The sequence below is a fragment of the Coffea eugenioides genome, chromosome 6 (genome assembly GCF_003713205.1).
Source record: "Coffea eugenioides isolate CCC68of chromosome 6, Ceug_1.0, whole genome shotgun sequence".
NCBI lineage: Eukaryota > Viridiplantae > Streptophyta > Magnoliopsida > Gentianales > Rubiaceae > Coffea > Coffea eugenioides.
The window spans coordinates 21,841,987-21,857,494 of NC_040040.1; the positions used below are offsets into that span (position 1 = coordinate 21,841,987).

Genomic DNA, 15,508 nt, shown 5'->3' on the forward strand with positions numbered 1-15,508 from the left:
TACCTTAAATCCGCTATTGCCTCCAAATGTCAGATGGCCTTCCCATCAAATTTGTGTTGCGGTTATAGCGGTTTGTCAAAGAAGAATAAGTCTTCCTTCCAAACCACCAATAGGGGGACCAAAAGTAGAAAAAGAATTAACAGCACCTTGGACCAACATTGGCAAGATATGCCCCTTAAATGGCTGTCAAATACCAATTCAACGTATTTTCAGATTAATTGCTCTCTGGATCTTGATTTGACCTATGTCCAATGACTTTAGATACTCTAAGCACAATCAGACTTGTACTGTCACATGTTGACCATTATAGTATCAACAGGTGTCCTATGTTAGTTCTTTCCTTTCCTTAGCATGATCATAGGGTCTTTGTGGATTTGCTGTCTCTCAACTCAGCACAACCTAAGATTAGACAAAAATGTACACCAAATTTGGCAACTTTGGTGGTTTGTCTTGCTTGCCTCCTTTCCACATTCTTCACAGAAAAAGAAGGAGAGAGAGAAAACAGAAAGAAAGAGTAACAGCCAGAGAGAGAGAGAGAGAGAGAGAGAGAGAGAGACAGGGAGAACGTTCCAACTTCCAATCATTATGCATGCTTCTGCATGGTGAATCAATGCTGATTGAATTTGCTTCTGCGATTTCCATGAAATACAGGTTCCTAGATTTGCATTGGTTTTGAAAGCTAGGAGATCATTGATATTGAAATCAATGTTGATGAACTTATCCACATTGTACAAAAGAATAGTTAAACGATCAAATAGTGTCAAATAGAGAGAGGGATAAATATATATAGACCTGTGGCATCATGAAGGCTTGGGAGGCAACAGTAAGAAAAACGCAGGCCGTGGCGAAGAAACGAGCCAATACCATCTTTGGGACGTATGCAGCATCCCCAAATGTGGAAGAAGAAATGATTGAGGACTATGAGGAAGAAGAACATCCAAGTGGAGAGGTGTATCAAGCAGAGAGATTTCTTCCCAATGGCGACTACTACACGGGGTATTGGGCAGACAATTTTCCTCATGGAACTGGAAAGTATTGGTGGACAGATGGATGTATGTATGTAGGAGAATGGTTTAGAGGGAAGACTATGGGAAAAGGTACGTTTAGTTGGCCTTCTGGGGCTATGTATGAAGGCAATTTCAAGAGTGGTTTCATGGATGGAGAAGGTACATATTCAAGTTCCAATGGTGACACATATAGGGGTTCTTGGATGATGAATTTTAAGCATGGCCGTGGTACAAAAGAATATGCCAACGGAGATTGTTACGAAGGAGAATGGTGTCGCGGGCTGCAGGAAGGTCAGGGGAAATATCAATGGAAGAATGGGAATTATTATGTTGGTGAATGGAAAAATGGAATTATTTGTGGTAAAGGAAAATTATGTTGGACCAATGGAAACGTGTATGAAGGTAATTGGGAAGATGGATTACTTAAGGGAAACGGAACTTTCAAATGGCCTGATGGGAGTCTTTATATTGGTAATTGGAGCAAGGATCCAAAGGATCAGAACGGGACTTATTATCCAGCAGGATCAACATTGCTGGATGGAAATCTTGAATGGGATCCTCAAGAAGTGTATAATGTGGATTTGAAAGATTGTAAGGTGTGCCCAAGTGAAAAGGTTTCAATTTTGCCATCTAATAAGAAGCTAGCTATGTGGAGATCTACAAAGGCATCTGATTCCAGCACAAGGCCAAGAAGAATGTCAGTTGATGGGAGAATAGATGCTGGCATAGATAAGGAATTTGCTAGAATTCCGACACCTGATGCTGCTGCTGGCAGACATAGTTCTGCTGGTACTTCTGATAGAAATGGGATGGATGAAAGCTTTGCAGGTCTACAGATTGAAGATGTCAGTACACGCGGAAGCCCTATTAGGATACCAAAGGTGGTGAAGAAACAAGGAGAGACCATCTCTAAAGGGCATAAGAATTATGAGTTAATGCTCAATTTGCAATTGGGAATCAGGTAACTCGCCTTGTAGAGGTTCTAGTACATCTCATTAAACATTTTACCATTCTGCTTCCTGCTTTTGGTTTCCGTCTCCTGTCTTCTTCTAGAAATGACGATTTCTCACAATAAATGCAACATTTCTTGAGTTTCAAATTTCAAAGGCACATTAAAATGCACCAGTTAATTAATGTGCTTCAGGCATTAAGTTGTAGCCTTGTACCCTCTGTTGAACCTTCTTGTGGATCAGCTTGTCCCTTTGAATCATCTTTCAGAAAGGAAACTAATTAAAGTCATACATGATAAGGTGAAAGTTAGTTGCAGTATACAAAATAACAAATCTGTGGAAACTTAACAGGAAATAGCAAACCTGTAGAAACTGCAATAAAACTTTTAAATATTGTACAATTAAGAAAATGACAAGCATTTGGCTTAATTAATCAAGAAGTCCACCAGAACATGAATCAGAAGCATTCAAGGTCTAAATTAGTGAATATCAGTCAGGTGGAGTAATTTATGTACAGATGGATGGTAGAGATCATACAAAGAACAATGCATTAACCATTTTTGAATGGTTACGCAGGCATTCTGTAGGGAAACCTGGTCCACCTCCATCACTTGATCTGAAACCATCAGCTTTTGACCCTAAGGAAAAGTACTGGACAAGATTTCCGCCAGAGGGATCCAAGAATACTCCACCACACCCGTCGTGTGAGTTCCGATGGAAGGATTACTGCCCAAAAGTTTTCAGGTCAGTCTTGTGACTGTTTTATCCTAGCTTTCAGACAATTGAAGATTATGATTATCATTGTTCGAAATATTAGCAACTTACCATGCACTCAGATGAAGTATAGTTGTTTTTCATGACATATTTTACATCAGGACCCTAAGATTGTTATTCAAGGTGGATCCAGCGGATTACATGTTATCCATTTGTGGAAATGATGCCCTCCGTGAACTTTGTTCACCTGGCAAAAGTGGAAGCTTCTTTTACTTGACCAACGATGATCGCTACATGATAAAGACAATGAAGAAAGCAGAAGTGAAGGTATTATTTAACATAAGCGGCTGAAATCAGCATTGGTTTCACCAAAAACTGACCTCAGTTTTCGTATCCTGTTTAGGTTCTTCTGAGGATGTTAAATGCCTACTATAACCATGTTCGAGCATTTGAGAACACTCTTGTGATCAAATACTTTGGTCTACACTGTGTTAGGTTAAATGGACCAGCACAAAAGAAGGTACGAAAGACAGAACTAGAATTCATGTGCAGTAAGTGTAATGCAAGTACTTGATGCAATGAGTGATATAGGTACGCTTCATCATCATGGGAAACCTGTTCTGCACAGACTACACGATTCACAGACGATACGACTTGAAGGGATCTACTTTTGGCCGCATTACTGATAAGCCAGAATCGGAGATTGATGCAAATACAACTCTAAAGGACCTAGATCTTGACTTCATATTCCGATTGCAGAAGAATTGGTTTCAAGAGTTTCGAAGGTAAGTAAATCTTGCTTTAGAATTTTAAGTCCTTGTTACTTCCAATCTGTTTCTATTACTTAAGCAGAGCCATCCAAATTTCGAAGTCATCCATAAGAATTCTATCTTCATTTGCATCCAAAGAGTGAGGATTGAGATCTCAAACTAAAGAGAAATTGGTCATTTCTCTACCCTTTTCTGCTTCACCTTTTGCAAGGAGTTAAAAACAAAACTTCTTCTTGCAGACAAGTTGACAGGGACTGTGAGTTTCTCGAGCAGGAGAGGATAATGGACTATAGCCTTTTGGTTGGTCTTCACTTCAGAGAAGCAACAAACAGCTGCGACCATACTCCCCCTGGTTGTGTAACACCAACAGGTAATTACCAATTTAAGCCCTGTGCCATCATATACCATCATCATCTTTTAGTCATTAATTATTCTTGGCTGTTATATGTTATTGGCCTCTTTTTCTTGGTTAATTCCTTATCAAGAATTAAAGAAGCTATCACTTTTGAAACAACTAAGAAACGTCTCTCCACATTAAGCAGATAATGGTGGTGCAGAAGAATCTCTTCCCCGCCTTTCTAGAGCAGACATGGATCAACTGCTTCTGGATCCTGCAGGGTAATTAGTCATCCTATTCAACAAAAACATTACCGTTGTTCATCTACAATCTCTTACGATTACAATCAATCTCTCGGTAACCCTTCAGTGCTAAATATATTTACAATCTTTTGTCACCACAGGTGGGCTAGCATCAGATTGGGAGTGAATATGCCTGCCAAGGTTGAAAGGACAGAGAGGAAAAACGATGGCGAAATTCAGCTAGTAGGAGAACCAACTGGAGAATACTATGATGTAATAATATTCTTTAGCATCATAGACATACTTCAAGACTATGACATTTCCAAGAAGCTCGAGCATGCGTACAAGTCCATCCAATATGATCCAACTTCCATATCAGCTGTGGATCCTAAACAATACTCGAGGCGTTTTCGAGATTACATATTCAAAGTTTTTGCAGAAGACATTTGAAGGATCAGCCGCCAACTGCAAGCCTCCAATCCCTTATTTATGCTTATTTGTAGCACATCCATAAGGCTAACAAGATGGAGCTTGATTCATATACTAAGATGAAACGCCCACCAACAATTATGCATTGCTCCAATACGTCTTGGAGGACCAAACTGTGTCAAAATGGCTGTGGCTTAGACGACAATTTCTTGTTATGTTCATTCTTTTTATTTCTGTACAAACATATTTCTTCCCCCTGTATTCTTTGATTGTTTACACACACACAGAGCACAGAGTTAGATATTCGTTCGCAAATCGCGATAGTGGACTGTAGACTTATAGAAAGAGGTGTATAAAATCTTGCCACCAGAAACTGTTTACAAGGTTCAGTGTTCTCATAATCAAGTCTTTATTCTTTGGTTTCTCAGCTCATGAATTGAAATAGTCATTCTGAGTGCCTATGACTGTGACATGACATTAGTAGCTATACAAATTGTGGTCTCCCTAACAAAAGAAAATTTAAAAAAATAAAAACCATCCATTTTTCTTCCTATTCCAGAATTAAATAACGAAGTTTTGATCTGTTTCATAATGTCCTTTGTCAACCATAAAATTCAAAAGGGTCCATTTTATGTCAAATACATATGAACCGAATTTGCAAAGTGATGATGCCTGAAGTAGACTACAAATTAATAAAGTTTGCACAATGAGCTACCATCCCATTTCTTTTCTTTTTTATTATTTTTTTAATAGAGGAATGGTGGAATTTAAGAAATGGAGAGGGGAAGAGAGATTTAAATTTGAACATCTAATTTATAGATTAGCCACTATATCAAGACCTACTCGACAATCCTTTTTGTCTTTTTAACCTAAATCAAAGAAAATTGGTGGCTCGAGTAAGAATCGGGCTAACAAGCCAAGTAAAATAGTACCTTGCTTGTCTTGTTGCTGTACTTGGTGGGTGTGGGCACCTCGATCTGCTCAGGACCTCGGGGTACCCCTATCTATTCAGGTCCCATTAGTCCGAGCATCTCGTTCAGATAAGAGAAATCTCGTTTCGTTTCGACCGAGGTCACTGATGTGACCTTTCGGATTAGTATTCCACCTCACCTACACCTATTTCTACAGCTCCTCAACACCTTGGCTGCCTACATGACTTAGGATTGGCAGGAATGTAGCCGCCAGCCACCCTACCTGCCGCTCAGGTCTACACCTAACACCGCTGCCCTAGGCCTCCTCCTAGTGCCATGGAGGGAGTAGACTTCATCATTTTCCCCCATAGATTCCTCTACTATAAATACCCCTCTCACCCTTCACGAAAAGGGGGATTCACTACTACTGTTTATCCTTTAACTCCTGATCTATAACTGACTTTAGTATCAGAGTTAGACCGAAGGGCTAGACCCCAGCCATTCTCTACTTTGACAGGTGATCTCGTTGTCAACTCGCCTTGCGCACCCAAAAATCACCTCATCGGTGGGGATGGGTGTCGATGAAGAAAGTGAAGACCACTCGTATGGCTACCATTTTTTTTAGCATCAATCAGGTATAAGAATAGTAGCAATCGAAGTGCACACCATCTAAGAACAAGACATAGGGTGCATTTGATAAAATTGATATCTGAATCTATTAATTTATTGAAGTGTAAATACTAAAATACTAACATTTGAATGCATTCTATATTAAATGATAATGGTTTATTACTTATTTTTTAGAATAAAGTTTTACCTACACAATTCAGACCGTCACTTAATTAATTAAGATGATCTATTTTTGATTATCAAACATTTCTAAACATGTTAAGATCTTAATTTATTAAGTTCAAATACTAAATTAGATTATCGAGCAGGACATCAGCTGGGCATGGTCTTGATATAGCATTTTGTCTAGGATTAAAATTTTGCTTTAAGTATAAACATTTACCTAGTGGGATATTCTAAACTTTTAATAATTGCTTGATCAACATTTTAAGGACTAGACTAATTTAGTAGCCTCTTACGTTTCTTTGATATGGTCAAAATCACAAACGCAGCGGACAATATATATTCTTTCCGTGTTTACTAACACACGTACACCTTCATGAAAAGGAACTTGTGAATGACAGGAATTTCTGCTTTCAAGTGGTATTTTTCTAGTTCATTTGCTGTGTAAAAAGATATATAGTAATTTGTTGCACCACCAACTTCATAACGAAACAATAATGACTCCCATCAACTAACTGTGTATTGTTACTCTCTCCGTCCCACTTTGATAGTCCTGGTTCTTTTTTCCACACAGTTTAATAAAAAGTAATTAACTTTGATAGAACAATCAATTTAGGTAACTATTTTCCTAAAATACCCTCACATTTATTAGAGTACAATTTTATGGGAACTTGAATTGATGATAAAAAAAGAATCAACTCTTGAGTAGATTTATAGTAACAACAACTTCTATTGAATAAGGATATTTTAAAAAAATTAAAATACAACTACATTCTTCAATTGAAAAGTGGACTACAATTTGGAACAGACGAAAAAGAAAAATAGAACTATCAAAGTGGGACGGAGGGAGTATTATTATTATTGTTGTAATTATTGTTATTATTATTATTATTATTATTCTCATTGTTGTTGTTGTTATTACATAATGAAATAGACATGGTAAAGAGAGATACATTTCTTTTACATCTCCAACAAAACGCAATATCACATTGTCTCGCGAGACTAACAAGAATGAATGACAACATCAGGTTGCGCCAGGGAAGCCCATTTCCCAGCAACAATTGGTAGCATCTCTACCACCTTCAAATGCAATTAAACAAAAATGGAAAGCAGTGATCAAGCAGGAAACGCTTGTAAAACCCTCTACCCCTTTCCGAAGCAGAACCAGAGAATTTAGTTCCGTCCCCTCACCACTCAGAAAATGCCATCAATTACCAAGTACAAAGATTTTCAGTGTTGTCTGAAATGTTCAGTTAACAAAATTCCTCCATCGCTTCTGGCATTGTCATTCCACACCAAACTAAACATCCTTCAATTCAGCTGCTAAAACAATGTCAAACTAACAAAAGGAAGAATTTCTCTCTCGTTTTGTCACACACTTGCAATTTAGATCCGCAGCACAAGGTTATTCTGATCTAGCAGTAGTTTCATAGAGAGGTCACACTAGTATTCTTCCCCCCCCCCCCCCTCCCACAAAATATCATAATTCAGACGTTTAAAATATGCAAAGGCAACCAATGGACAAAAGATATCTGCTTTCATAGATTCGATAACTGAGAGGACATTTGAAAGATAGAATAAACATCAAAATATCTCTAGACGTCAAAGAGAGAGATTCCAAGTCTCAGTGGTAATACCACTTTGTCCACACAGCAGAACACAAAAGCACAAATACAGCATCAGTCTATATTATCAACCCTGAAAGTTGAATACTGTATGCGTTCATACTCGCATATTTATTGCCAACCAACGTCCACAAGATAACTCCAATTATAACATAACCATCTTCCATGATTCTCACTTGAGAACTTCTGGGCAGACATGGGACTGCCAAGAAACTTACCTTAAGCATTCAACCAATGGGAACTGCTCATCATGGCATGCCTGGCAGAGACTACTACAACTCCTCATAAATACCTTCTATGAGCCAGGTAAATTTGCTAGTATATCTTTTATTCCCTTCCAGTTTCCCACCACAATCCCAAATCTGAAGTCACGTCCAACCCATCCAACCAGACAAGGCACTTAATATCAGAAATCTCCCAATTTTTGCACCTATCGACATCATAATCAGTGTCAACCAGCCTGGAAAGCTCGGCACCAGCTGCACAGCAATTTAAAAAAAAAATGTGTTAGCAATGTCACAAGAAAATATTCTATCACCACTCACAGTACTCATAAAGAATTGCACGTACTCATACAGAATTGCACACACATCCTCAGAACATCACAAAGATTCTTTAATATATAGAAGTGCAAGGACAGGAAATGATCCTCATTCCCCCACATCCTCCAACTTATCTATAGCATAGCTTGTAACAGGTTACATAGAATGGTAAAACAGACCAGCAACGCAAGCAAAGAGATGAGTAGAGCGTGTAAGATGCACAATGCGCCAATCATTATATGCCCTAACATAAATCTCCAATTATTCTTTTAGTCCTTAAACCATCTCCATACAACTGCACAGTGGTCAACAAAATCAGACTTTACACTTGCCACAGAGAGGGGTACAAAAGATATACCCGTTCAATAGCAGGTGCCTGCTAGATTCCAAGACCATCCATGCTCCAAGAAAAACTTAATAACATTGGCCACACTGCAAATGCACGATGGCTGAACTTGCAGCACCAAGAACTGGACAACTGCTGTTGTAAAGTGTTCACAACCTTCACAAATAAGAAAAGAGCAAAATAAGCATTTCAATCTTGAAATAAAAAATTGAGTATTTATTGAACACGAGGCTCAAACAGAAAGTTATGCATCTTACCATCTACCCTTCATAATCTCTCACACAAAGAAACGACCTTCCCAAAGAGATTGTCCCTGAAACTGCTGTTGCAACACAGCAGATTGCTGATTTGCTTTCTGAAGTTGCTGCTGTTGCTCCTTGAATAGTTTCATCTGTTCAGAGAACTGGTAATCCTGCCAACTCTTCTCATTCTCAATTGGGACTTGCAATGTAGTTGTCTGCTTCCCAGGAAAAGGAAAGCTCGGCATCCCCATTGAGCTGCTGCTCTTGCTACCAATAGGGTAACCCTGTCCTGGATAATTAGAACTATTAAGCCCGGCCACACTTCTATTGACCAGAGGCAACTGATAGCCATCGAGCCAGCTGTAATCATCCATTTGGGGAATGGTAGCATTTTCGTTCTTAAAGGACATAGCAGATAGTGACTCATCAACAGTTTTGGATGGTACAGAACCAAAGCCAGGTGGAGGACCGAGATGCCGAAGAGGTCGACCTACTGGATTTTTCTTCAACCCAGCAGGTGAGACTGATGAAGGCTTCATGGATATGTTATCAGCTCCTAGAGACATGATTGAATCAAGCTTTGAAGGTACCACAGTTTCGGGTAACTGATTAGGGAAATTGCTGCCAGTGCCAAAACTCGAGTCTGGAAGGGAAACAGGAAAGGTTTGAGCTGGCAAAGCTCCAAAGTGTTTATGCGATTCAGGTTTCTTTATGAACCCATTCTCGAACAAATTCAAATTACCAAGCCCATTCACAAGAGTTCCTTGTTCTGCCATCCAAGTCGTACTTGGTTGAACTGGTTGCAGATAACTAGAATTCACAAGGGAAGTAGGTGGCCTTAAGCTTGCACTGAAAGCATTCTGTGCAATATAACCCTCACGTCCGGTAGAGAAAGATCCAACATCACCCCCTATACTGGCAGCATTCATAGTAGATCCAAAGACCTCTGAAGAAGTCGGATTTAAAGCTATCCCATCTAAATGCTTTTCAGTCATAGATGGCTTGAACACAATTACCTCATCATCCTCTTCTTCACCTTCCATGTACAACTGCGGCTTTTGCTCCAAGGCCCTAGGAGTCATTTGACCTGAAACTAGATTATCCTCCACTACACCACTTAATTTTGGGGCTTCCAAAGTAGTAGTAAGTGAAAAATCATCAGAAACTTGAGGTTCAACGCCAACAACAAATCTCTTCGATTTTGTGTCAAAGTAAATTCCCTCTTCCCCAATCCGGACCACATTAGCAAGAGCCTTTCCAGCCGCTATAATCCTCTGAACACGGGCCTTTTTTTCCTTATTGCTGTCGCTTCTGAAGGAATGCTTCCTTGAAAAATCAAGAATGAGTTGCGCAGGAAGAAGAGGAACAAATCCCCTCAAGTCAAAGTCCTCAGATAATGCCAGCCGATTAGCGGTTTCACTTTCATCATACCTGCTCATGTTAGAAAAACATGTCTCTTCTTCATCTTCATCAACAAACATAAACCCTGAAGATATGAGCCTGTTGAAGAAGGAGATACAGTTGTTCCAGAAAAATATCCTAGCACTCGCTTGTTTTTCCTCCAATTCACTTCCAACTGCAATATCTTGATGACAAGCCAACCATTCCACAAAAACCATTATACCAGGTAACAGATAGCTCGATGAAGGATCATTTAATTGGCTGCAGCGTTCAAGAATGTGGCCCATAAACTCAAAAGTAGCAGTAAATGCATTCTGCAGTAGCACCGAGCGTTGAAGAATTTCAGCATAGGACTGGTTCTCAGTTTCCCTATTCACATTGTGAATGGTGAAAATGAGAATAGCAACCATTCTGACAATAGCCAGTCTACAATCAGTAGCATCTGACCCAAAATTGTACTCCTCATCAGTCCCAGAAGAAAGAAGCTCCAGCAAATCACCTCTAACCAAAGCAAAAACATCCCCAAATGTCTCCAAACTGATTCAAATTAGCAATAGAACACATCATTAAGTGTACCGAATATTTACAACACTACAATTAACAAGAAAAGTAATACCTTGTGCGTGTGAAGAGAATGCCATTTAGCCGAACAAATCGTATCCCAAATGCCCTGAAAGTTTCCAATGTGGTGGATGTTTTTTCCTTGACAGAACTTGCTTCTACTTTGTTATCCTTGGATGCAACCCTGCTTTCACCTCTGCCCCTTCCTTTCCCATTTCCACGCACTGAAGTTGTCTTGACAGAGGAAGCTCTGGCATCTCCGAGCAGCTGGGCAAAGCTCTGACGATTCTGCCAAATAGATCATAAAATCAGTATTTTGACAAACAATTCATGTTTCATTATCAAGGAGGAAACAAGGATCAGGAGCAGGAGCAGGAAAAACCAGCTTAAGAATGGTTCTGTCATTCAAATTTGAACAAAAATAACAGAAACATACAAAACATTAGAAGAAAATAGTACTTGAGCAAGTGCATGTACAAAGTGCAGGATATAATTGTCCATACAAAAGCTAAACTCCAGATATGCATGGAACTTAAGATAAATTCCCATTCTATTAATTCTTTCTAGCTTAAACCAATGGAACGATGGAACTCTCAACCTGCTATAATCAATTTACTGGCAGGGCTATAACATCTTGATTTCAAGTCGATACTAAACTTTATTTTATTACCCAAGAATCAACTACTTAACAATTGCCTCCATCCAATGACCACAACAGACCTCTTTCAAATGCACAAGGGGAGTTGTGTGGTGGTTGTAATAATGGTGAAGCAAGGAAGGAAAGGCAGTTAGAGGGATAAGATAGGGTCTCTTGTACTGTTGGTGTTTGATCTGGTAGAATAGTGGAAGGATATCAAATTGCCCTAAAATGTGGTGTCTACGGGCATCGAGGTCCAGATGTTACCGGTCGATGGTGGTGGGTTGAAAGAGGCATCCAGGTGTTGGCAGCCGATGGTTGTGGGTTGAGATGGTTGAGCTATGGGAATTAGTGAGATAGAACTACTTAGAAGGGAAGATCGTTGTGTCGAGTGCTGGAAACTCTGGTTTGTTAATGGTTATGACATGGCAGATTCTCCAACACAAGTTTTTGCCCAGGACCATACAAGTCAGATGGTCAAAATAGACATTCCAAATACACAAAACACAGACCCAGGAAGATATTCAACGTAGAGAATCAGAGATTAACCAGTATTGACTGTAACCATGATTTATGCACAATTTAAGTAGCAACACTGCACTGAAATGAATAATTGTCTAAAAGCAGGAGCAAAAAGAAAATAAAGGCTCCTTTTGTCACAAATTGTTCTTTTGAAAAGCTCACCTTCTCAAATGCAATAATCAAGTTATCTCTAGCTGTTGTAAATGGACTATCAACTGCCAAGCTTCGAAAATACCGGTAAATGGCCACCAATTCATCACCAGAGTAGGAAGCCAAAATAGCAAGCTGAAAAGCAATAGATCACAGAATAAATCAGGCAAGCTATGTACTAATAACCTGTTCAAAATGAAAAAAAAAAAAAAGTAAATCACCAAGCAAATGGCCAAGAAATACAACACCTGGTGATGCGGATTGCCACTTGAAGGCCAAAGGGAAGCTGCTTGCATGTAGTAACTAGAAGCTGCTGCAAAGTCCCGAGATTTAGAATCACCTTCACCATACAAGCCCTTATAACGAGCAAGATCCCCCAGATAAATCAAACAACGATGACAGGATATCAATCCTTTCTTCACTTCTGCAGATTTATTCCCATCTTTACATAAAGGAATCTGATTCTCTGAATCATCGGAGAAATAACCCAATGGCAAACCATACTTCGCCCTAATCTTCAACATTAAATCATGATAAAATCCGGTGGCCTCTGACAGGAAGGTTTTAAATTGAGTACGGATCTTTGTAAGTCGATCAGGTCCACCACGTGTTGGACCTTTACCATTCTGTGATGTATTTGATCCTGCTGAAACAGAAGCAGCAGCAGCATTGAAGTGTGCTCGCAATTCCTCAATTCTTCTGTAATGCAACTGCCACAAGGCATACTCTATTTCATGTTGTTCAGAAAAGGCATGATCTTCTAAGACAATAGCTTCATAGTTCTCTCGCATTTGTTGCCATGCATTTGGGTCAGAAGGAATTCTGGCCTGAGCTGCCTTCCGACGCCTATTTTCCAGCTCAACATTCTAAAGGAACACATGGACCAAAATAAATGTAATAAATGAATACCACGCTTCACCGCAAGAATGATATCCAGCTAGAAAACAAGTAACTGTAATACAACCACGGATATTATGCCTATTCAACTACTTATCATACAAATGACAGAAAATACAAGGGGACACATGAGCATACCTTGTTAAAAAGTTTTTGAACACGCTCCCTTGATGAATTATCTGGATTGTTATCCATCGGAATAGTCATTATCCATCAAATGATTGAACTGATGAACTTTAAAATCAGCAACCCCGTTGGCAACATACATCTAATCCGCAAAAGAACCTACAGCACAGCAAAACCATCATGCATGAATATTTTGAAGTAAATCCTGCAATAGAACGCAAGTCTTTTAGAAGAAAAAAAAATCACATATACAATTTGCACTAACTAGTAACCATGAGATCAGGCTCCAGAAGGACTTATTTTAAGTACAACCAAGACAGAATCCCCTAAAAAGAGTTCTAAGTCACTTGATATTTTTTCCACAACGAACTCGATAGAACACCCCTTTAACCTCCTGGCAATAGCGGCAAAACCCTAAAACTGGTTAAATAAACTAATAAAAAATGGGGCTAAGTATAAAAACTCTCAGACCGGTAAACTTGCTTGATATGCTGCATACAGACAAACCCTAAAACTGGTTAAATAAACTAATAAAAAATGGGGCTAAGTATAAAAACTCTCAGACCGGTAAACTTGCTTGATATGCTGCATACAGACAAACCTCATCCATGGCAAGCAAGTCCAAGTTACCCCATCATTAAATAGACGCAGTCACTCTTAACTTGTTAATGATTATCACAAAACTTATGAAAATATTAATAGCCAAAACTACACACGAAAACATGTAAAGCATTGATTTATGACCAAACAAAAACAACCAAAAAAGCAGACAAGAGACAGGAACAATATCTTTGCTACAACTTTAATAAAGAAACATACTCTTTACTAATTTGGAGTGCATTATCTGAAAGGAAGCATACAAACCTCAAGCATGGCACACAACCATACCAAAACATCCAGTCAGACACGATAAACAAACAACAAAGGACGCCGCCACCACATTCAATGGCGACATTCTGAGAAAACTATGCCATAGGCTGATCGACAATCAGATACCTTTTTAATCTTACCATTACCAAAACATCCAGTCAGACAAGCTAAACAAGTGACTAAGGACGCCACTACCACATTCAATAGCGACATTCTGAGAAAACTACACCATAGGCTGATCAACAATCAGATAATGGGACAACACCAATCAATTAAAACTACGAGTCTAACCGTTACCCATTGCTAAAGTAAATTCATAAGATACCTTTTTATAACAAGAAGTAGGCAAATCATTAAAATTGCTTTCAACCAATGGAGCTTTTCTACCATAAAACACATCCCTATACTTTGTGCAGCCAACCAAACACACACACACACACACAACTTCCCCCCCCCCCAAACAAAAAAAAAACTCCAAAAAACCAAATAGGAAAAAACAACAACAAAAACCGACAGCATAAAAAATACCCTTGACCGTATGAAAACCAGGAAGTAACCCAAAAAAAAGCCACCACCGCCAGGACCTCAGCTCCGCGTTGACTTAATATGATTGTCTCCTTTACCTCTGTTTTCTTCAGCCAAAAATGGCCTTGAGATTTCTGTGACGACTTCGTATCTAGGATACCGGTAACACAAACCCAATGGATATAAAAAATCTTTTTTATAATTAAAAAAATGTCCACAAATATTAATTCAATTTTTTCTTCCAAACCCCGAAAAAATCAAACTCAAATTTACATAAACAGTACAAGATTTTAGCATAAAAACCCTAATCCCAACTCTCAATTCTAACTCCCAATTTCTATCAAATAAAAAATATTCTGGAAAAGGTTGACCAATCAAGAAAATAAACAAGCCAAAAAATCCAACTAATTCAAAGACATACAACCAAAAACCAGAAAGAAAACAAGTATGTTAACGACCATAATAGAAAACCCAGAAGCTTACCCTAATTCATAGCCAGATCTAAGCAGATCCCCCGGCGAATTCTCCCCCAACCACCTCTATTCCGTCTCAATTAGCTGTTGTCCTCGAGCGACGAGAGGACAGAAAGAAAGGAATTAGGGTTTGTGAAATTTGGGGCTCAAATTATGAGTTGAAAAGGAGAAGAAGGAGGAGGAGGAGGAGGAGGAGAAGAAGAAGAGGAGGAGGAGAAAAGAAGGAAAACAGGCAGCGAGAGACAGAGAGAAATAGAAAGAGAGAGAGAAGAAAAGACTCTTTGTATTTTATTTTTATTTTTCAATTTTAAGTTTGTTATGATGAGATGATGAAAATCATTGGAAGGTGTGTTTTTTTCTAGGTGTTGTCTGCAGGCGGCGACGACTTAAAATATAAATTATGTAATATAAATAATAATAAATTAGTACGGGGCACATA

General features: G+C 38.9%; 2 protein-coding genes across 3 annotated transcripts; one reads left to right on the forward strand and one right to left on the reverse strand.

Annotated features, from left to right (window-relative positions):
* The first annotated feature begins 802 nt into the window (after positions 1-802).
* On the forward strand, positions 803-4,470 carry LOC113773848 (phosphatidylinositol 4-phosphate 5-kinase 6-like). Its single transcript, XM_027318451.1, has 8 exons — positions 803-1,968; positions 2,534-2,701; positions 2,833-2,998; positions 3,075-3,191; positions 3,263-3,456; positions 3,681-3,811; positions 3,984-4,059; positions 4,182-4,470. The coding sequence occupies exons 1-8, from the start codon at positions 803-805 to the stop codon at positions 4,468-4,470; spliced, it is 2,307 nt and encodes a 768-aa protein (XP_027174252.1).
* A 3,200-nt stretch (positions 4,471-7,670) lies between these two features.
* LOC113773372 (protein SMG7) lies at positions 7,671-15,281 on the reverse strand. Of its 2 annotated transcripts, none has more exons than XM_027318002.1 (8): positions 15,080-15,281; positions 13,214-13,360; positions 12,427-13,044; positions 12,191-12,313; positions 10,925-11,157; positions 8,923-10,845; positions 8,678-8,821; positions 7,671-8,256 (listed from the first exon to the last, which is right to left on the reverse strand). In XM_027318002.1, exons 2-6 carry the CDS (start codon positions 13,280-13,282, stop codon positions 8,943-8,945), a joined length of 2,946 nt encoding a protein of 981 aa, XP_027173803.1. In that variant the 5' UTR covers positions 13,283-13,360; positions 15,080-15,281; the 3' UTR covers positions 7,671-8,256; positions 8,678-8,821; positions 8,923-8,942. The 2 variants fall into 2 exon arrangements, with proteins under 2 accessions (XP_027173803.1, XP_027173804.1); XM_027318003.1 differs by having other exon boundaries at positions 13,214-13,406.
* Positions 15,282-15,508: the final 227 nt, after the last annotated feature.